This window comes from Anopheles aquasalis, chromosome 3 (genome assembly GCF_943734665.1).
Source record: "Anopheles aquasalis chromosome 3, idAnoAquaMG_Q_19, whole genome shotgun sequence".
Taxonomy (NCBI): domain Eukaryota; kingdom Metazoa; phylum Arthropoda; class Insecta; order Diptera; family Culicidae; genus Anopheles; species Anopheles aquasalis.
Genome location: NC_064878.1, coordinates 40,922,856 through 40,944,063, shown reverse-complemented (window position 1 = coordinate 40,944,063; position 21,208 = coordinate 40,922,856). Strand labels below are relative to the sequence as shown.

At 49.5% G+C, this 21,208-nt stretch overlaps 1 protein-coding gene across 1 annotated transcript in view; it reads right to left on the bottom strand.

The window, feature by feature from the left end:
- Window positions 1–21,208, bottom strand: part of LOC126575496 (uncharacterized) — a 33,822-nt gene that overhangs the window by 1,697 nt on the left and 10,917 nt on the right. Inside the window, exons 2-10 of the mRNA XM_050236213.1 lie at window positions 4,955–5,109; window positions 2,809–4,867; window positions 2,200–2,688; window positions 1,998–2,130; window positions 1,553–1,924; window positions 1,141–1,461; window positions 882–1,065; window positions 656–815; window positions 435–561 (exon numbers count right to left, since the gene is read on the bottom strand). Coding sequence (XP_050092170.1) covers window positions 435–561; window positions 656–815; window positions 882–1,065; window positions 1,141–1,461; window positions 1,553–1,924; window positions 1,998–2,130; window positions 2,200–2,688; window positions 2,809–4,867; window positions 4,955–5,073 — 3,964 coding nt within the window. The 5' untranslated portion in view covers window positions 5,074–5,109. The remainder of the gene's footprint in view (window positions 1–434; window positions 562–655; window positions 816–881; window positions 1,066–1,140; window positions 1,462–1,552; window positions 1,925–1,997; window positions 2,131–2,199; window positions 2,689–2,808; window positions 4,868–4,954; window positions 5,110–21,208) is intronic.

Below are 21,208 nucleotides of genomic sequence, written 5' to 3'. Positions count from 1 at the left end.
ATGTTCGCGCAACAACAATCACTGCTAGCCCTAGGACTACCTTTCACTCTCGCTATCGAAAATGGATCGATGTTTCCGGGAATGCTTGAGAACGGAGGACATACCCATTTAGTCAACTGGAAACAATGATATCGTTGCTGTGATAGGGGGGACGAAGTGCGAGCGGCTTTAATTCCCCTGATACATCAAACCAAAGTGGCCTGGTATGCTTGGTTCAAAATCTCATCAATTTCAATCGAAGTAAACAGCGCCACCATTGTATGGCGCCCCCCCCCCCCCCCCCCCCCCCCCCCCCCCCCAAGGAACACAATACACGCCGCGCTATTACAATGGAAGCGTCCACTCCTTCCTCAGTTCCGGTGTGATTTGTCCTGTGTACCGTCTCCCCCTCCCCCCCTCCCCCCTCCGTGATATGTCGTTTACGTAGTACTTACAGTTTCGTTCCTCTCGCTTGCCCCAACCGACGACCGTACAGTTGATGCCGGTTGGCAGCTCGCGGATGTGTGGCGGTGGCAGACACACCGGCAGCAGATGTTCGTGGAATGCAACGCGCGTTGCCAGCTATGGCGGGGGGAATTGCGGAATCAGGTAAGTATGAGATGCTTCGAAGAAGGAAAGAAGCTTACTCTTCCACTCACTCCAGCCACCATCTTACCTGGAACAGGGCGATGTCGTTGTCGTGCGGTATCAGTAGGTTGTAGAGCGGATGCGGAATAACCGTTTTCACCTTCACCTTCTGGCTGTAGTAGGAGTGCGAGTGGCGCCTCGTGATGCCCAGCTGGATCGTCCAGTCGTTGACATTACGCATCGTCTGGCTAATGGATCGAGAGGAAGCGATATTAGCGGAAATGTGAAGCAAGGAGGACCCGAAGCACACTTACTTTCCGATGCAGTGTGACGCCGTCAGTACCCACTGGTCGGCGATCAGTACTCCGGCACAGTAGAACACCTCCTCCGGACCACCCAGGATGGCCGCAATGAAGGGCCAATCGCCCGGATTCGATGTCAAACCGCCAACGATGCGCTTCGTTGCCTTGTACTTCTTGTTCGGTACCTTACCACACACTGATCAAAGGAATTGGAGAGAGAGAATTACATTACGGGATGCTCATCATTCGGTCACCGGCACACAAATCGTACCGAAATTGGAGCAGGTAAGCTCGGCCACCGGGTAGCGTGAGTTGATGTCACAACTGTTGAACTCCTTGATCAGGTTCCATTCCTTCTGCGCCATGCGCCACAGGGACGATGCATCCTTGGTACTGACGAGTGTCCGGTTGGAGCCACGCATCGCCGTACGGCTCGAGTTGACCGAGCTGTAGCCGAGCAGGGAACAGATCATCGTCGGTGAGGTAGCCGGATCCCAGTTCTTCACACAAGCCGGAGCCCACTGCTTGAGATCGGCCTTGTACACCTCGAGAGTACCGCGTCCCAGGTCACCGTTTCGCTCGCTCAGTCGAACTACGATCACAAGATGCCACACAGAAACACAGGCAACCATCATTATCCACTGGCAGCGGCCACGAGCGCCACACGCGGAAACAATACTTACTGCAATTCCTTTCATCCTGCCCGAAAGGACAGTCCCGGACACCGTTGCAGACGTGCTTCTGGCTCATGCAGCGTCCCTCACCGCAATGGATCTCATCATCGGCACAGAACTTACACTGCGCTTCGTCCGACTGGTCCTGACAGTCGACGTGACCGTCACACTTCCAGTCCGTCGGTATGCAGCGCCGCTTGTCGCACAGAAAGCCGGAACAGGAGATAGGCCGCCGGGACCGTATCATCGACTCCTTGTACTCGGCCATCCCGACGCACTCCTCCTGATCGGACACGGCATTGTTAAAGACTTCGCACCGCAGGTACTCGGGCAGCTCGAGGCCAAAGACGTCAAAGAAGAAGCTACACCGGCGCATAGTTTCTGTGGGAACGAGGAGTGAACCAGGACAGTGCTGCTGCTGCTGCTGCTGGTAGAAACGAATGTCGGGACTTACCGGTACACAGATTCTCACACGGCGGCACGGTCGAACCGGAGTGACCGCATTTAGGCACAAACAGAGAGCATAAGAACAGTGGAACAAGCTCGTAACACTGGACATCGACCAGCGCCTCGAACAGATCGATCTCCTACCGACGGGAATGGTGAAAGGTGTGGTCAGGAATGAGGAACTAGACTCACGGAGCAATGCTACTTACGATCTGCGCCTCCAGCTGGCCAAAGTGACCGATGTAGTTTGGAAAGACGGTAAAGTTATACGGAACCCTGTGCTGCTGGCAGAACTTGACGATCACCGGTAGACAGATGCCGGGGGCCGGATTCCGATCACCCCGATAGCCGCCACCACCACCACCACCACCAACGAGCTCGTACGCAGGCCGTCCCGGATTAGCCACAGCTGTGGATGAGGAAGCAGAAGAGGAGGACGATCCACCGTTCGATGCCGCATTAATGGTGGCGATGGCCGTCCCACCGTTGCCCTGTGCCGAGGCAGGTGCAATCGCCGTACGAGTGATCGTCTGGTTGACAAACTTGATCGTTGGATAGGCGTTGAAGTACGCGGCCAACCCACCGGCAATCGCAAGCAGTCCGACCGCATTGAGCAGTATCTGGCACAGGCGGAACCGTAGGCGTCCACTGGTGACGTAGGGATTCGAGTTTTTGCGTGCCTTCAGGATCTGGAACTTCTGAGAAAAAGATCGACACCATCGAAACACCGTGTTGGCCATCGATCCGGGCATCAGAAGATGGACACTCTTCGCTACGGGGGGGGGGGGGGGGGGGGACTGGGCCTGGGATTGCCTTACCTTGTGCTGGAGACTCACGTTGGAACCGTTCGAGAGCCGTACGATCGTCTGCAGACTGGCCGGAGTCGAGGCACTCTTGATGATGGGCACGGTACCGTTCGCATCGATCGACGGTGGCGCCAGCGTTTCCTTGGCGATCTCGTCCAGGTTGCGTGCGATCGGTTTCGACACTTTGGGCATTTTGGCGGCGTGCGACAGGAGCGGCGCTTCCATGATCTTGGAGTTGTAGCTCGGGCTGGACGTTTGGCTGAAGCTGTCGCTCGAGATGCTAGAGTCCTGCCGCATGCTTACCCTCGGCGGTACGGACCGTATCGGTGGTGGATTGGAGCTCGAACCGAGCGCGTAGCTCTCCGCGATCGTACTCGTAACACTGGTGGTCGTTGTGGTGGTTCCGGTGGCCCCTGCACCACCACCACCACCACCACCACCACTGCCCATCGATGATGGACTGCCGGTACTGGTGGTGCTGTTGCTGCTGGTCGTCGGTGTGGCGATGCTGACCACATTTGGCGAACTGTCGAGATTACTCAAACCACCACCACGGATGGACGAGCGGTGCAGCTTGGACGAGTGCTGTAACAACGAACCTTCGATGGACTTGCCCGGATAGTTGGGGCTGGAGGTAATCGAGTAGCCATCGTTCGAGATGATGCCGTCTTGTCGCTGACCTTGGTGACTGGGTTTGCCAAGCATATGCTGCTGCTGCTGCTGCTGCTGCGCCGGTTGCTGCTGGTTGCTGAGTGGTGGTGGTCGATGTATGTTACGCCGTATACCGAGCGGTCTACTGTACAGTTCCTGGAGACTCTCGAGGGCCGATTTGTGAACCGAGGCAACATTGTTGAGCTGCGTCTGTTGTTGCTGTTGGAGCTTCTGGAGTTTTCTGCTTTCGAATGCTTGCTGTGAGCGTGATGGAGGCAACGGGGGAGTCATACGGGAGCCGGATCCACCCGGTGGTGGTAGCTTCGGTTGCATTACGATCCCACCCGACGGTTTACGCGTCGGAACGGTCGGCAGTTTGCGTGAACCCTTGCTCTCGAGACTACGCGGTGAACAGTTGTCCAGTTTTTCGTCGATCGAACCCGGCGACACGATGCTGCTGCCCCGGATCAGCGAGGACGTTTTGAGATCAAAGTTGAACACGTTCTTCTTCAGGCTGAAGGGTGAATCGTTCAGTGGTAGCGAATCGATCGTATCGGTGCGGTGCAGCTCCGACGATAGGAAGCTATCGAGCGATGACTGGGTGTCCTCGGACGAGAAGCGGCTCCGGAAGGAGGTACCCTTGGCCGAGGTGGAGCTACTGCCACCACCGGTCAGGATCGACCGGTCCGTCTCGTTGGCCGACACGTACCCAGTGTCGATGGTGGTTTGCGATTTGTTCGAATCACTCGACGACCGGTTCGACTCGATCGATGCCATCTTCTTGCCAAAGATCACAAAATCATCTGGCTCACCGAGATCGTCGAAGCTGGCCGTGCTGACACTGTGGCAGGCACCGTTAGGGCCACCGTTCGTGACGGTACTGCCGCCGCCGCCGCCGCCGCTGCCGCCGGTGCTGCTCTTGGCGCTCTTCGGTGCCGAGTAGTAGCTGAACGATTGATCCTCGAACGCGGACTTGCAAATTCGCTCCGAGCGGACGTACTGGGCGTAGGCTTGTTGCTGTTGCTGCTGTTGCTGCTGAAGCTGTTGCTGGAGTTGCTGTAACTGCTGCTGTTGTTGCTGTTGCTGTTGCTGATAGGTGTCCAGTGCCAGCAGGGAGGCACGCTTCTGTAGCTCAAATTCGCTCGGCTTCCGCGGGAAGTTACCCTGGAAGGTGCGCTTCGGGACGGGCGGTGGCACTAGTGGACCGGCGAGCCCGGCCGTCGACTTTTTGCTCTGTCGCTGCGGTATCTGGAAACTTTCGTTCTCGATCATCGGGAACGAATCGGACGAGTGACGCCGGGTACCGTTACCCTTCGGAGGTGGATTGAGGTGGATCGTCTCGTACAGTTTCTGCTTGTGCTCGAGCAGATCCAGCAGCGAGTGGTTCGGTAGTGCCAAGCTTGAAGCACGTGTCACACCGCTGCGCGTGAGAATGAAACGACGATCGGCGAAAACACACAAGCGAATGGTGGTCAAAGGGGTTCGAAACAACGACGCATCGACTTACCGCTTGTCCCGATCGTCCAGCAGACCACGGTCACCGTAGCCGAATGCCGCTGCCGCTGCGTCGCTGCCCGTCGTTGGATCCGGCGCGTACGAGCAATTAGCGAATGACGACGCCATCATGCCTGCGGACGTAAATCACGGCTACGGAATGGATGCCTGCCGGGAGAGGGCGAAGAGAAGGCGATAGGAACCGATAAAGTGATTTGGATTTCACATATAACAGAAGCACTGTGTTCGTGTTCGTGGACTTCTGGACGGTACTGGACCGGAGTCCAATCGGGAACCGCACCGCACATCGCGTCACACAACACATTGTACTCTCATCAAGCGGTCGCGATGGCAGCTGTTGTGTTCCGTTCGTTAAAGTGCCACCGGCATGATGATAGCCGTGGCAGTGAATGCAACGCAATTCGGAGGGTCTGGGGCAGCTGAAGCATGCGACTATGTTGTAGCCCACCACCCCCCCCGGTCCATTTTTAGAACTCCCCCCAGCGAAACATATCAATTCGATAGCGTTTGTCTTCAACCTAATCCGGTTAATGTGATTCGTTCACTTCGAACGCGGAACGGCGGAAAGAAAAAAGCCTGATGCCAGAGAATTTCCAACCCTTAACCACCACCCAGCAATGTGCTGTTGATAATGGAGGTTCCACTGGTAGCCTGCCTGGTGCGCTGCCTGCGACTCTTGGTGCTTTTGTACGTTGCCATCAGTCACCCATCACTCTCTGCTTAACGCACATATGCCATGCTGCAAGCTGTATGCGACGTTGAGTGAGAAATCTGTCGCTTACAACAACAACGACGACGACGACGGCAACATGCCGAGGTTCAATCCGGCCGAGAACAACCGGCACCCACTCTCGTCCAGGCAGCATCCATCAGAGAGAAACACGTTGTCTAACAAACATACGGGTGTGTGCGGTGTTGCTGCTGGTGTATTGGCTTAAGTAAGAGTTGCTTTTTGCTCTCATCGTGCCTGTGCCTGTCGTTGTGCGCTGGTTGGCTGGTATTGTACATCGATTCCATACCGTTCCGTCCCCGGGCGGACCGTGTATGTCATGGTTTCAATCAATCCACAACCAGCCACCAGCTGCCGGTCACATTCCATCAATGTTGGTGCTGCTTCCGACCCAAACAGATCAACCCACTGCTCCCATCTAGCGAGAGCGAGACGGGACCGAGCTGAGGGAACTCCAAAAAAGCCGGATATCGAACACACACCCTCGTATGTTTGGGGCTTCGGATCGTTCCATTCCACTTGAGCAAAGTGCGGACCGTCGTTCGAGAATGGCGGTCATACGGGAAGCTGAACAGGAGCGGCAGTAATAAGAGAAATTTGTTATCGAAACAAGCTCGAAACAAGCTTGGGGTTCCACCGTAGCGTGACTCCTGCTACTGCTGCTGACTGGACCAGTGAAAGAAGCGAAGTAATTGGATACAACTACCTATCGATCTTCGATGTGAGATGCAGTAGCAACATCGCAGAAAGGGGCCATCGCTGAATAGGTGGCACGAACACACAATGCAGCGCATGGAGAGATGAATCGAACGAATCGCAGGTACTGGGAGCTGGTTGATTAGAGCCCGAGGACCTGCGGATAATAGATCCGTACCACACGTAACATGTCGCCCGCAGCTGCAGCAGCAACGGCAGAGAATGATTGGCAGTAATCAGGTATCCGTTTCGGTGTTCAAAACGCGGTTGGTGATAACGTTTGCTCCGTTGTTCCTGCAGGCAGGTTCACCGAACGCCCAAGTGCCCCATAAATGCTCATCTCCGCAAAACGAAGCGCGCTTCTCGCCCCCTCCCCTCGAAGACAGGATGATGGACAACTCAGGCTGCTTAACTGGCAGGAAAAATGGTTTTCAATTGAAAACTTTCCCATCGCTCCCGACCCGGCCCCACGGGATCGGATCACGGAAAAACCACGAAAAAGTATTAATTTGCTGCCGGCGGCCATCCCACCGGACGCTGGTGATGGTGGTTTTGCTGGAAAAAGTTTTTTTTTTCGCTTCCAGTCCACGGATCGACCACGGTCCGCGAACCGTGCCAAAATCGTGGCCAGGCGCGAATCCTGGCTGCCCTCTCTGGTCCTTTCTTTTCGGTCTTTCAATTTGAAAATCGATTATCTGCCGGGTGCAGGAGCGTGAAAAGCGGGGAATTGATTTTCTCGCCGTTGCCTCTCCTCCTCCCTGGCCACCGCTATAGGGCGCAAGAGACACAACCCGCGATGGTATCGTTCGTTCTTATCATCGGCAGCATCATCATCAGCAGCAGCAGCAGCAGCAGCAGCACGACCACCACCAACCAACCAACATTGTTGGCAGCATTGTCATCATCTTCTTGCTCCTCGCAGTAGCTGGCATCTTCTGTCGAAGAAACGAAGACCGCGGCACGGAACGCGTGGATCGGAAAACGACGAAAAGCGTTTAGCATATCGCGTTACGGTCCAATCGTAAATTCGTAACGAACGTTGGCCACCACCGTTGGCCGGGTCGTGGCCACTTGGGACTTGCGATCCCTGAGCCTGTGCACCGGCGGTGGGTCAGCTCGATATTTGGAGGGGTAGCGCCGAGAATTGGTGGATTGGAGGACCGATTTTCCAATAACTGTCATCGACGAGTCCGTGGCACACTCCGTCCGGTGTTCGAGTATCGTCTTGGCTTTGGCTTGGGTTCGTCTATTTCGCGCGATGGCGCAGAGACAACGGTGGACCGCAAACCGCGGTCACGTGGCCCGGTGGTAGCGGAAGCTGCTGGAAAATGTGTTATTATTTTTCGCTCTGTGAAGAGAGTATTGTGGACAGTGCTACAGCGGCTACTGTTGCTGGGAACTCACGCTTCATGATTGGGTGCCATTTCCATTTTATGGACATTGTTGTTTGATTAACAGCATTGCCAGGCTGCCGGAGCGGGGAGGAGAAAGAGTAGGACACATACACGCATCCAGTCGCCTCGCTATCTGCTGTATGCCATTAGTCACTTCGGCAAGCAAAGCGTACGGGTTTGTCGATCACTACTAGTGGACACTAGGGTGTGCAAGGAAAGACAGGAAGCTGTATTACGCCATCGTCCATCCAGTACGAGCACGAGGCACTTTCACGTTCCTACTAGGTCCGTGTGTAAATTCCACGTCGGACCTCGGAATGGACACATCGGCACACATTGCGGTGATGTGATTAGGTTTGATTGAATGTGTCTTCAAGAGCGTGCGGTACGTGCGGGTGTCTGCCTGAAATACGGTGGTGAACGTGTTTTTATGAATTTATGTGTGTCACATAAATGTCACGAGCCGTCGGTGGTCCCCGTCCTTTTTTGATGAGCGACGTAAGATGTTTTATGAAGCTGACAAGCATTTCCCACCAGCGCCAGCACCAGCGTCATGGCCGCGTCCGTCACCCACCGACGGAAGGAAAAGGGCGCAAGGGATGGTGGAAGGGGTGTCGTAAACCTATAAACTGAAGAAGCGAATGGTCTCGGTACACGATACCAGATGCTGGTGTGGCTTGTCAATCTTTCTCTTCGTCCTGGATAGAGGAAGGACTTACCGGCAACAAGTTTATCATCTGGCAACAAACTACACTGTTCCCACTTAAATTCTGGCGAAAAGGTGACTCCCGTTGGACAAGGCAGAACAAAATGAGGGACCATCATCGGCTTTTTTGGGATCTTTTCCGGACGGTTAGTGGCGATCTAGCATAGTAGAAGCTGCAACGGTTCCGCTACTACTTTTCTGTAAGAGTTTAATACTCAACAAAGCCCGGCTTACCAGGTGTTTGCATATGAACCGACCTTTTTGTTTTGCGAAAAAAAAGCTTATCCTTGGAAAATGGCGAAAAAATTGTTCTCAAAAGAAATGGCGATCGTTAGCTACACATTTTTTAACATTATCTTAGGCAATTCTTGGATGCCTTGCAAAAAAACCGCCAATCTGTACCATTTTTTTCTCAAAAACCCTCCATTTTTTCATTTTTTTGTAAAAAAGGAAGCGCTATCCCGTGTCCTTGGCCGATATTTCGCGAGGTAGTGGACCATTTTGGCCAATAAGGACTGCAATTTGATGTCTTCTAACTCTTTTAGATGGTTTTTGGTTCCCAAATCAATATTACTATTTTTAAATTTTTACTATTTTTAAATCAGTATTACTATTTTTAAAATATTTGTTATTGTGTTGAATTAGAAAAAAATGCACATCAATTATCTTGAACAGATGCCAAAAAACAGAAGAATAAATGAACAAAATAATACACTTAGGCTGACTTAACAGCTCCATTTGGTGTAGATATAGTATTAGAATGGAAAAAGTCTTATAGTCCTGCGTAGTCCTGCGTCCGCACTAGTAGAGTAAGCTTTCTATTCAAGAGAGAAATAGCATTTCGTCCGCAATTTGTTGAAATATTTTTTTCCGCAGCGCACAAAGGCATCATTTAGTGAAGACATCGTGTCCTTGTTGAGGACATTCGCGCAATTTCAAAGCAACATGGGCCAAATTGCCGAACGTTTTGAAGTTCCAAAGAGGACTTAGTGAAACTTATGCGGGGTAGACACTTTGCAAATTGATACTGTAACTTCTTCTTCGTCTCGCTATCCAATTAATAGTTTCATCAATCGACCTTTCCTGGCTAGTGGGCAATAGTTGCTGGTCAGGTTTAATTTGTATTCATTGCACTTAAAGCTACTGACTGCCGGAAGCCAGGCACCAAAGTTGATCGTGTTGCGACCCCACCGAATCGATTAGCTGTCTAGCCTGTGGCGTAGCTAAGTTGACTTCCATCCCAAAAACCGCCATCACGTTAAGGACTGCGAAACCATTAACCTACGAAGATGAAGAGCCTCCATCTGCGGGCGGGGAGAGCGTGTCGTTGGGTGTCGTTTTAATTAGGATAATTTCATTTTCCCAAAAGTTAAGTGGCAAAGTTTAATCTGCAGCGTAAGGTTTAAAGATGGTGGGTGGCGGTCCGTGCCCGCGTAGCCGGTGGTTGGTGTCTGGTGGGACAGGCCGACGCGGCCGTGACTTTCACCCGTTCAGGATGAAGGCGTAAGCAGCAGTCGGCAGTGGGACGCCTGGAATGGGGTGTTGGATTTCGAGCTCGAGATGACATTGCCTTCAGCTTCCGTGGTTTTGCGCGAGAATCTGAATTGGTTGCGGTTAATGCGCTGACGTGTCAGGTTGTTTCGCGCGAGGGGATGATCGGTGCTTTGGTGTCAGTCAGTCAGTTGGTGAAGACTCGGGTATCCGATCTTTTCTGCATTACTAACTATGGTCGTGCGGTTTAATAGTAACTCTGTTGTGATGATTGTTTTCTGCACTCCTGGAATGTGTTGCATCTCGCTGGTTAACTTCCAGGAACCCAGGTGTTTTGCAGGATTGCATCCTCTCTCACACGATAAGCACGTGCAATGCATAAAAACGATTATTGTCGCCTCTGTGAGCACTAATGTGGGTTTTATCTGTTTTTGCCAGCCATCAGAGAGTGAGTAGCATTAGCGCTGGCCTTGCACACCCGCTAGGGAGCATCACCGGCCCTAATTACAAAGCTTGATTGACAAATTCTTCATTTGCCTTTCGGCTGAGGACGACTTCCAAACCGAATTTTCCTGTTTCATTTAACCAATTTAATGGTGTCAACGTAACGCCACCTCACTGGAATGCTCGTTCTTCTTCTGCTGATACATTTCGTTTGATTTAGTTCCTTATCTTGCTCCCTTCCCACAGAAGGTCTCTCGCCATTAGGCTCACAAATCACGTCGGTGAATTCCAGGAAACAGCCTAGTAGATCGATTAAACACCATTCGAGCCGTTGTGTCAAGTGCGTCAAGTGCGGGCGAAACTGGCCGCAAAGAGAGAGAGACACCCAGTAAAGAGACCAAGAGGCTCCAAGTGCTCTTAACACGCCAATCATTGGAGCGTGTGAGTGTTCAATTGACGGCTTAGTGCTTCAGATTCCGTGCCCGGAATGCAGGTCCCCCACCGGCCGGCCTAGAGCACTGTTTTGATTTGCCGTGTGGCCACACACCGGAGCTTACTACTTGGGAGTATTAGCACAGCACAGTGAGTGTGCACGCAATGTACGATGATAACGTGTCGGTTGTCGGTGTCCTTGGACATTCTAAACCGTGGCAGAGAGTACACGTGGCGTTCGAATTGGAAAAAATGGCTTCGTCGGAGTTGCAACTGCGGAGGCAAGTGGTCGGCAATTATTCTTTCTCGCAGAGCACTCGGAAAGGGGAGGGTGTTGAGTACGGGAGGACCGCAGCACGTGCCACGTGTATTCCATAGGTGCGGTCTTCGGTGAAGAAGAAGATTGCTAGTAGAGTGTACATAAACACACTCAGGACCATTGCCATTGAGATTTTATGAGAATTCCTGGACGCTTTACTTGTGCACTTACTGCGCGGAGAGCAGCATCTTGATTCGGACTCTGCTCTGCCGAAGTTTTGCTGTTTAGTCAAGTGCAATGCTAGGCGACATTTCCTAACAGCTTTCGACGCATTTTCGAGAGAGTGTCCATGCGATAAAGGTTTGATTGATCCACAGGATTTTGGGCAGCATTGATGCGCAACTAGGGGACAGTGCCAACACCCTGGAAAAAAGCTTCGTCATATCGGCTGCTCGAATTCAATCCTCTGAAGACCCCTTTTTGGGTATTGGTTTTTGTTTCGCGCCTCATTAACCTCCAAGCCATTTTGAAAGGCTGTGCGGATGTGTGCGCGACGATGATCTCGGAGGACATTAGAGCGTGTTCGATGGTAGGTAATATTAGTAGAAACGAACTTATCATCCTAAAATAGCATACACCAGAGGTGACTTTCTGTTTTAAAGTCGCCCAAATCGTGGGGATACTTGTTTTTGATGACGCGGGCGGTGCTTTCGCTTATCTTTTCAGATCGTGTTTGGTTGGAAGAAAACGGTTGAAGAAGCATCCAGGTGGCAATAGGATGGATATGTGCGTTGAGAATTCGCGCGTTGGAATTTTTTGTCTCAAGAATTGCTCAAAAAGGTATTTAAAATGAAATGGTACTAAGCTACCTCGGCCTTGGCACACTACTGGAGGTAATTATTGTACTCCGTTCCGACAACAGCCCCGTTGTAATTGATTCAAATAACTTCTAGGATAACCTTTTAAGAGAAGTGGCAGAGAGTCTGCATTACTACGTGGGATTATCAAGCAAATTGATGCTCCTTCTCCCTTTTTGCGGGTTTTACCACGAATACACCACCAGCTCACCAGAAGCCGTGTCGCGGCGTCTCTCGCTACCTCTGGCCAGCTTGTGCTGTGCTTGCGAATCATCACGTTCGGCGCCGGGGTAGCCGGGCGCGGGCTGCTGGACACAAACAAGAAACTCCTTGACGCCGAGGAGGGTTTCGTAATCTTTCCACCAGCGTTGGGCACGTCCGCGGGCACCGAGAAGCAGCACTCGAGCAATTTAGACTCCAAGAGCGTGCTCCGTGCTCAAAGGGGTTCCAGGAAAACTCCCATCCAGCCAGCCAGGGCTGCAGCAGGTCTGATTGAAACCCAACGGCTCCAAAACCATTAGACGAGAGTAGTCCGATCCGATAGTGAAATGGTGACGCTTTTCGAGGGGACAGGCGGTGTGGTAAGTTTGGTCTGGTCAGTCCGGCACGTCATCGTATGCTTTGCTGTGGTTTGGGTGGAGGGAATTTTGCTCTTGCTCCTAGAATTGTGTGAGCCACGAATTCTATTCACTCTCGGCCGAAACTCGTGACATGTTCCCTTGATCGTGTTATCGCAACGTTTTCACCGAAAAGGCCAGCTTCCTATTCTGTTACTAGTCCTATTAGGAGTAGCTAGCAGCCTTAACCGGCAGTCCCTGTGTCCCTCTGTGATGCAGATAATGGGATTCAGATAAAACGGATTTCAATTTAAGCCAAATCATTTTCGTGCACCCGGGGTGGTCGCTTTAGAGTCATACCGAGTCTTTAATAACTGGCAACTATTGCAATTAAAATGTGGAACGTTTATCAAATGTTTATCGACTTGAGCGTGGAAGTTACATCCTAATGATGAGACACGATCGCGATCAATCGATTAAACACAACCTGCATCTCCCTGCATGTTACTGATGATGACGATCTGTTCATGACGAAAATGATGATGATGGCCCCGCTGCCGTCCTGCGGCAGTCAAACTGAACTCGCACTGAACTCTGGCTCTGGAAGAGCAGCTCAGTCCCCGGGGCCAGCCCTAGCCCACTTTGGTGAAGATTATTAAATACTTCATAATCCAAGTTAAATGAAAAAAGTTGGTCCCGCGATTGGGCGCACAGGCGTGGCCGTGGTGAGCATGACCAGTGGCGGAACGGGACAAGGTTTTGACACACGATAAGAAGGCGCATCAGACGTGCACTCTGCCTCTCTCTCTCTCTGTCTGGTTCGGTTTTGATTGGTGGTGATGCTGCTGGCACTCCGTAACGGTGTGCCAAAGTGTTGATGGTCTGGCTTTTCTGCCCTCATTCGTTCGCTCTTTTTTCTTCTTCATCTTCTTCTACTTGGAATGCTCATCCTCTCGCGCCTTTTTTTGTCGCGAGCCGGCATCAGACAAGCAGACCAATTGGACCGGTGGCGCCAGTGAATGCGCCGCGAAAGAATGTCAGGAGTCAGAATGTCGGTCGAACGTCGACCGAAATGACGACAGACCGACGTTGACGAGGCGCAGTGTCGGGGCGTATGATTGGATTCATTATTGATTATTCGTCTGCGAAGAGAGTGTCCGTTCGTGCCTATCTGTCCAGCTGTCATCGAGTCCCCAAGGCCAGCGGCAATCAAAAGTTTGTCAGTTTGCCCGTCGGTGCTTGCGCCACCGAAGGAGCCGTTCGTTCGTTTATCGATTCGCTGTGATAATTGCCTATTGCCTATTGCTGGCGGCATTGAAGCCGATGCTAGACTGTAGTGTCCGGCTGTTCTCCGGTTTGGTCTGGCCACCGGCCGACTGCTCCTTCCGGATGGTGTGATAATTAGCGATTGGGCCACGATAAGGAGCGCTCACGAAACTTCCGAATAATTGCTGACTAATTTTGCGGCCTCACGACGCCACGTCCGAACACCACGGATTGTTTGTTCTCACTCACTCGTTTTATCTCGTTCTTTTTTTTCTCCCCTTTTTGGTAGGACCCCGGGCGAAAATATATGACCACACCACCACCACCACGATGCCAGCCAGTCGTCCAGTAGCCATGAGGTGGATCGGGAATGAAACGTGAAGCTGATGCTCACTCACGGCTGTGCGGTCCCCACCCACTGGGACCTGGGGTGTTATCACAACCCTCCGGACGTTGGAACATTATTTAACATTGATTTTGCAGCCACCGAAACGCAACCAAGCGGAACACGGGAATACGAGTACCGGCCCGGATCTGGCGGGAATGTTGGATACCTTTTGTCTACGCGACGATCAAGAGACCAGCAACGACCCGTATCACCTTCAGAGCCAGCGGGCATACCACGGTGAAGGCAAGCGGCACTCGAGAGAAAAAAGGTCCGACAGGTCGTCGGTCGTCCGGACGGACGGACGGATTATCGGACCTAAACCACCCGTCCGTCCCTTTGGTTCGGTCTACACACCCACTCTAAAGCGAAGCTTCAAATCCTTTCGCTTCCAAAAAGAGACGACCTCAAACAGCGCACAGGTCTCCAGATCGTCCACCGGAGCATTGCGTCTCCTCCAAGCTGATCCTAGATGATCCCTGGCCCGGATGCAGGATGGAATCGCGTCCGTCGTCATCATCGTCGAACTCACACCCGCCAAACTCACCGTACTCGAGAGGTAATTCCCCCCTAGGGGAGCGCGAGTTTCTTTCGCACCAGCTGAATCCGCATTACCGGACAACCACCACCACCACTACCAGGGGAGCATGCCTGGTTAGGGCAGGTGCTGGGCTAGTGACCGTGCATAAAACCGAAGCTAATGCTCTGACCGGCTGTGGCAGTGTTTTCAATTATGCTTCTCGTCTTTGGGCCTTGGCTCCACAAAGCTTCACATTTGCATTCCAGTCGCGTTCATCCGGTGGTCCTCGTGTGGGTCCCGGGAGAGTCCCCGAAAAATAAAAGAAAACCCGTCATCAATCGCGTACTTAGCCGGAGGCGGTAGTGGTGGACGAGTGATTCTTTCTAGGGGTGGTTTTTGGTTGTTCCGGAAAGCCGGCCTATCCTTCCCGCTCGATCACAAGTGTCACATTTCCGAAACCACATCCCCCCTTTTTTGGACAACCTCACACTCCCATCAACCGCACCACATTTTCTCGCTGTCGCAGCTCTCGCCGATAGCGCCTGGGGCAGACGCGCTGAGTCAGGAGATCGATTTCCTCTTTGGCGATCATGTCACGTTCCATCAATCTCCAGGCAGCCATGGAGTTCGGCCTCGTCGGGTTCAAGGCCAAAGGCCCGACCGGTCGAAAGTCAATGTCCGCAGGGGCATCCTAGTTCCTCACACCAACGCACACATGTGTAGATATGGTGCGATGGTTTTTGTTACCTCTTTTAATTGGATCGATTATTGGATCAACTCGTTCAACGAAGCTGTAACAAGAGCACTCATTGAGGAACATGGAGCGATACACATCCAACTGTGGAGTTGTTTCAACAGCGTAGCTGCATGTTTTTAATCAAAATTTAATGTTGTTTTTGATGTACTTAGAATGAGAATTGTTCAATGGTTTATGTTTTATCTGGTTCTATGATCTTTTGACTTTTTCTGGCATATTCAGAATTGGACGGTCATAGATCTCCTTGATTTTATCTCCAAAAACGTGGACGATGTTCGATTCCACATTGTCAACTTCGTCAAATGATTTACCATACAAGGAGTTCCGCAATGAGTCGAAACAAATGGCAGTCTGATAGTACAAGTTAAGGGCAAATATGCTGCGTACATTAAACGATTTCAGTCAGATTCTTTCAATTTTTGGGAAGGGCACAAAGATGTATGCGGTCTAGTGATATCCTGTTGGAATATGAAATCTTTGCGATTGGAATGTTTTGAGCATTTATAGTTGATGTATCGATTCAACTTGACTAGTTTATGACATCAGACATTTAAATCAATGCTTTGGTTCCTTCGAAGCGGCTCAAAAGCTACCACATCCTTTCAGTTCACTCAATCTGACTGAATAATCTTCTTTGGGTGAATATAACCTTTAAAGCTCCTTTGGAGTGAATCATCACGCTTCGGCAGTAATCCTATTCTAATGTTTTTATTGTAAAAGAATGTAATTTTGAATATTTGTGATGATTTGCTCAAAAAAGAATCGAATTCATAACGTGAAACGCAAATCACAAGCGGTAAAGCCGTTTGTTAAATGAATTTCTTTCATTTCATATGCCATCGATATTTCGATTCCAGTTTGAAAAGCCTAAAAATAAGGTGTAGTTTACGACGTTTGCTTATTTATTAAAAAGATGTATAACTTTTCTTCAACGTAAACCACTGTTTTATGAAGATCTGCATTGATCAACACGATCTGCATTGATTATTGCTTTGGGTTCAGCAAGACCAATTTCTGTCGAACGGCTCTTGAAGCGAATCATCTCCAGAACACAAATTTGCTAAACAATTTTGACACAAACTGTGTTTTAGTGGTTCTCTATCATACTCTTAACATATAATTCATTGAACCTAGACAGGGTAGTTTTTATTCTTTGAAAATAATAACGAGAATTGTCTAGAAAATACTTGCTTTTGTACTGCATATTGAAAGTGAGGTCAGACACACGCAATTATAAACGAAATAACCTACAACCTTTTTGTCTAAGAGAAGCTGAAAGAGAAAACGAATACTTTCAAAAACAATAAATTTGTAACTTTGCTAGCAACCGCTTAAAAATGCTCATTTCCATCTGTATGGAAAAAGGCATTTACATCAGCAACAACCTAACAGATCACCTCGCATAGAGCCCATCTCTTGTAGCGAGAAAAGCAGTGGAAAGCGATTAACACCAGGAGAATCCTGAAACCGTATCGCACTAGCGCCGCTCACCTCGCGCCTATGATGCTCTGTGTGGGTTTGTGCTTTCAGCAGGATTTTGAAGGAAAGTTTCATAAAACCACTCCTCTGTTTCTACTCCTACACGACTCTAGCCTAGGCCCTACCCGGATCCTGTATCCAGTGTTAAGCAGCTGTAGCAGCAGCTGCAAGGCTTCACTCTCAACACTTGCGCTCGTAGATTAGTTGCAGTCAAAGTTGTGGTCGAGAAGGGACGGGAGCAGGTAAGGGGCCAACAAGTTAACGAATGTAATGCAAAACATCCTTCACCACCAGCAACAACAGTAGAAAAACAGAAACAAATATAGCTGCTGAATACAACAATAAACGACACGAGCAGAGGACGCAAGCGTTGGCGAGACGCGTGAATCCCTCCAAGCATTCCGGCATTCCCAGTGTTGGTGCTGTTTGGAATTGTTTGTTGAGCGAGTGCTCGCGCACCATGTTTATGTGGCAAATGAAACGTTGTTAACAAGTTCATTGAAGGCCATCCATCGCTCCTTTCCATTTCTTTCCTTTCCTTCCGTACTTCCGGAAGCCGTCACAAGGCGAAGCACATTGGCGCCACAATTGTGCTAATCATCTCGCGAGTTGTTTTTATCGTTTGATTGTTTGTTTGTGTGCTCAAGGGCCTCAAGGGGGGGAGTATGGCGCTTCAAGGGATTCCTATTCGCAGTGCGGGAAAAATGGAAAATAATACCTCGTGGGTCCTTGGCTGCAATCACAGCCGTGCCACTCAATGCAGAGTATTAAGCCGTATGTTCCAAGCTCAACATTTACACGAGGAGCATTGGCCCACACTGTCGGTCCTCTGTCAATCGTTCACCTTCGTTCTGTCCAGCTGCTGTCGCGGAGAGTTCGAGTTTTTTACAAACTAAAACCATCTTCCAGCGCTTTTTCGCCCTCTTCGACACTAACTTGGAACATCTTTCAAAGGTGATGCTTGGCGTTAAACGTCCCTATTGAGCATCTATTGATGCCCTCTTCTCTATTGATTCCAGTCTTTTATCATTTAGAAAATAATATTCTCAGCAAAAAAGGTGCCATTCACCTAGTTCTTGCTTTGAACAACATGTTGAATGCATCAAAGTTCCTCTCGGTGTTTCTGACAAACATTTTTGTGTTGCTTTACGTCATTCTGATGGAACAGAAAACCTGTTCTTTTGACCAATTCTGGTAATTTCTGGTCAATCTGGCTAGCATTAAATGGCACAGATAATAAGAGTAAAGAGCTTGATTCGGTATTTCACTGTACGAAAACAGTTCAATTAAATTATAATCGAACCTCCGAATACGCTGTAGAACCAACTGTTTGGCAATAGATAACAGCCTGCTTGCTTGAACTTTGAACAGCGTTTCTCAAACCCAACGTTTTCAAAGACGGTCGGCCCGTTGAACCGTAAAAATTACTGGACCGATCGCTTCGAAATTTTTAACACATAATCTGTACACATTTTTTCAGCTAGCCTCGTCAAGATTTCATTAAAATTGTTGATACTTTTTTTTAAACAACCCTTTTAAAATCGTGTTTTTAGGCAATACCGCAAAAAGCATAACTTTTTCAACTTCAAAAATCTGCTTAAAGTCGAAAAATAGGAAATTCGACAAAAAACTCTCCGGGGCTACCTGGATAAACTTATAATCTTTCAAACGAGTATCGATTTGTATTTTTCTGATGACCCATCACGCAGCTAAGATGGGCCCCCGGAAAAGTATCTTTTCGAAGACACGACTGCCTAAATTTGATGCCATGGATGAAGTTTTTCATAAATCATCCCTAAAATAGAACTAAATATTCTTCAAAAGTTGTAGTTTAATATGCCATTCATTTGAAAGAATATAATTCAATGGTTACGTCACAAAAAATCGTCAAAAATGATCTTTGTTTTGGTAAGAAATTACCAGACTATGTGGTGACGGAATGGAACGGAAGAAGAGAGGCCACTAGTTTCTAATGCCTTAAATTTCTATTCAAGCTAGTCCCGGCTGTCAATGAGTCAATGAACATACCGTCGTTTTCCATTTGTCACCAGCTAATAGTTTGAGGGCGCGCGGCACTCATCATAAATCAAACGGCGAAGCAAGGAAGAGGACTTGAATGTCCATCACTTCATTCGCGATCGCACTCGAAGTGGGCATCAAAATGACAAACAATCGAGATGGACAAACGATGCTGTGTGCATGTTCGTGGATTATGGACTGCATGGTGCTGGCAGGGCGATGCTACCGGTGCGTTCAGAGCGTTCAGTGTCCGCGGCCTCTTGGTTGGCGTGATTGAACCGTGCCTTCACCGGCCTGGTCGCTTAGCAGGGCTTAGAGCACGTGTTGGTTGTGGTTTTAAGTGGTTCCGTTCCGGGTGCGTTGACTTACCGAGAATCAATTAGTTTCAATCCCCCAGGGGACCATTATTTTCCTTCGATTCCGCAGTTTTTTCCTCTTTACCAGGGAAAAGGGAAAAATCTGTTTAAACCAGGTAAGTGAAGGAAAAGAGCGAGCAAAGGTCCGCATGTTCTTGGCACTGGGCATGACCGTGGTCGATTGAAGCGAAGATGGTTAAAGCAAAGCACAATCCCCACAAATCGGGGGCGGGTTAATGAAATGAAATTCAATTAAAGTCAATCGAACTCATCACATCGCACGGCGACCACGGCATCATCGCCATCTCCATCACCATCAGCACGAGCAATGGCAACGGACACAGCAAATGATATCACGGTGGCGGGCTGAAAGCTGAAAAAGCAAATTGAAATCTGATTTCCGTCTCTCTGGCACCCCTCTCTTGGCCATCGGAGTAGAGTTGCAGTTTGCTTCCATTCCCTCCCCGTGGAGCAGCAGCAGCATTCCAGCCTGATTGTGACCGAATCAAATCAGTGAGAGTAAACATGTGCATTGTGTGTTCCCCAGGGTGGGACAGCGGGAGAGGATCGGAGGATGTACCAGTTATCGTGTTCACGGGCTCCTCGTTCCATATCATTCCCGGCTGGCTCGAGCACGAAGCTCGAATTGCTCGAAAGAATTGGAGATGGAGAAAGCTGAGACCTGAGAAGGGTAAAAGCTATCCATCCACTTCACGGGGGGCGTGACCGGTTCCCTTTTGGATCCTTAATTGGATCCACCGATCCACGGGCTCTGTCGGGCTCATGTGTGTGCGTGTTTGTGCCCTCGAGACAACCGATCGAACGTGATGCGGCATCGAACGTTTAACATGAGCGGCCGTAAATGGCGATTGTTTCATTGTCCAGCCCAGGACAGAGGGATCCTGGGGTCAGTGAACCAAGCGCGCGTGCGGTTTATGTTATCATATGATGGTCTGGCGAATGCTTTGGGGGCTAATCGATGGCGACCGTGAAAAGGGTTCCAAGTATTCAATGCTTCAGTTAAGGAGTGTTACGATATTCTTTTTTTTACGGTGATATTGTCCCCGCCTTTTTTCTCTGATTGCTGATTCTCATCTGATTCAGGCAAGAATATTGTGTAAATGTTTTGGATCAATCGAAGCAAAACTGACAAAGTTATAGATTTTTGAAAATCCTCGCATCGTACGTGGCTCAATGCAGCTCGCTACTTTGAAGAGCGTTTCCCAAACCCAACGATTTCAAAGTCAGTCGGCCCATCGTTTACACTGTTTTCTAGGCAGCCCCGTTGAGTTTTCATTAAAGGTGTTGATACTTTTTTTAAAGATTACGTAAAACTCGTTTTTTTTGGAAAAGCATCACTTTTTCAACTTCAAAAATCTGCCAAAAATCGAAAAATAAGAAAATTCAACAAAAACTCAACGGGGCTACCTAGATAAAGTTAAAATCTATCGAAAGAATATTGATTTGTATTTTTCTAATGACCCATCGTTCAGCTGCGATGGGCACCGTCTTTGGCGAGAATCAAAAGACTTGCCCCTTAAGACTTAAGCGACGAACCCAGTTTGATCATTGATGAATCCGCCACCATCATTGTGCGACATTTCGTCCTAAATTTAATGCCATGGATGAAGTTTTACAATAATCTTCTCCAAAACAGATCCAAATATTCTTCAAAAAATGTAGTTTAATATAACATTTACTTGAAAAAATAATGTTGAACTGTTACGTCACAAAAATCGTCAAATATTATCCTTTTTTTGGCAAGAAATTGACGTTTATTCTTTTTTTCATGAATGTGGAACGGGTCCAGAGTATTGTGTTAAATTGTTGGATCAATTAAAGTAAATTTGGCAAGGTAATTGATTGTTGAAAATTCATGGTTTATACAAGGCTCAATG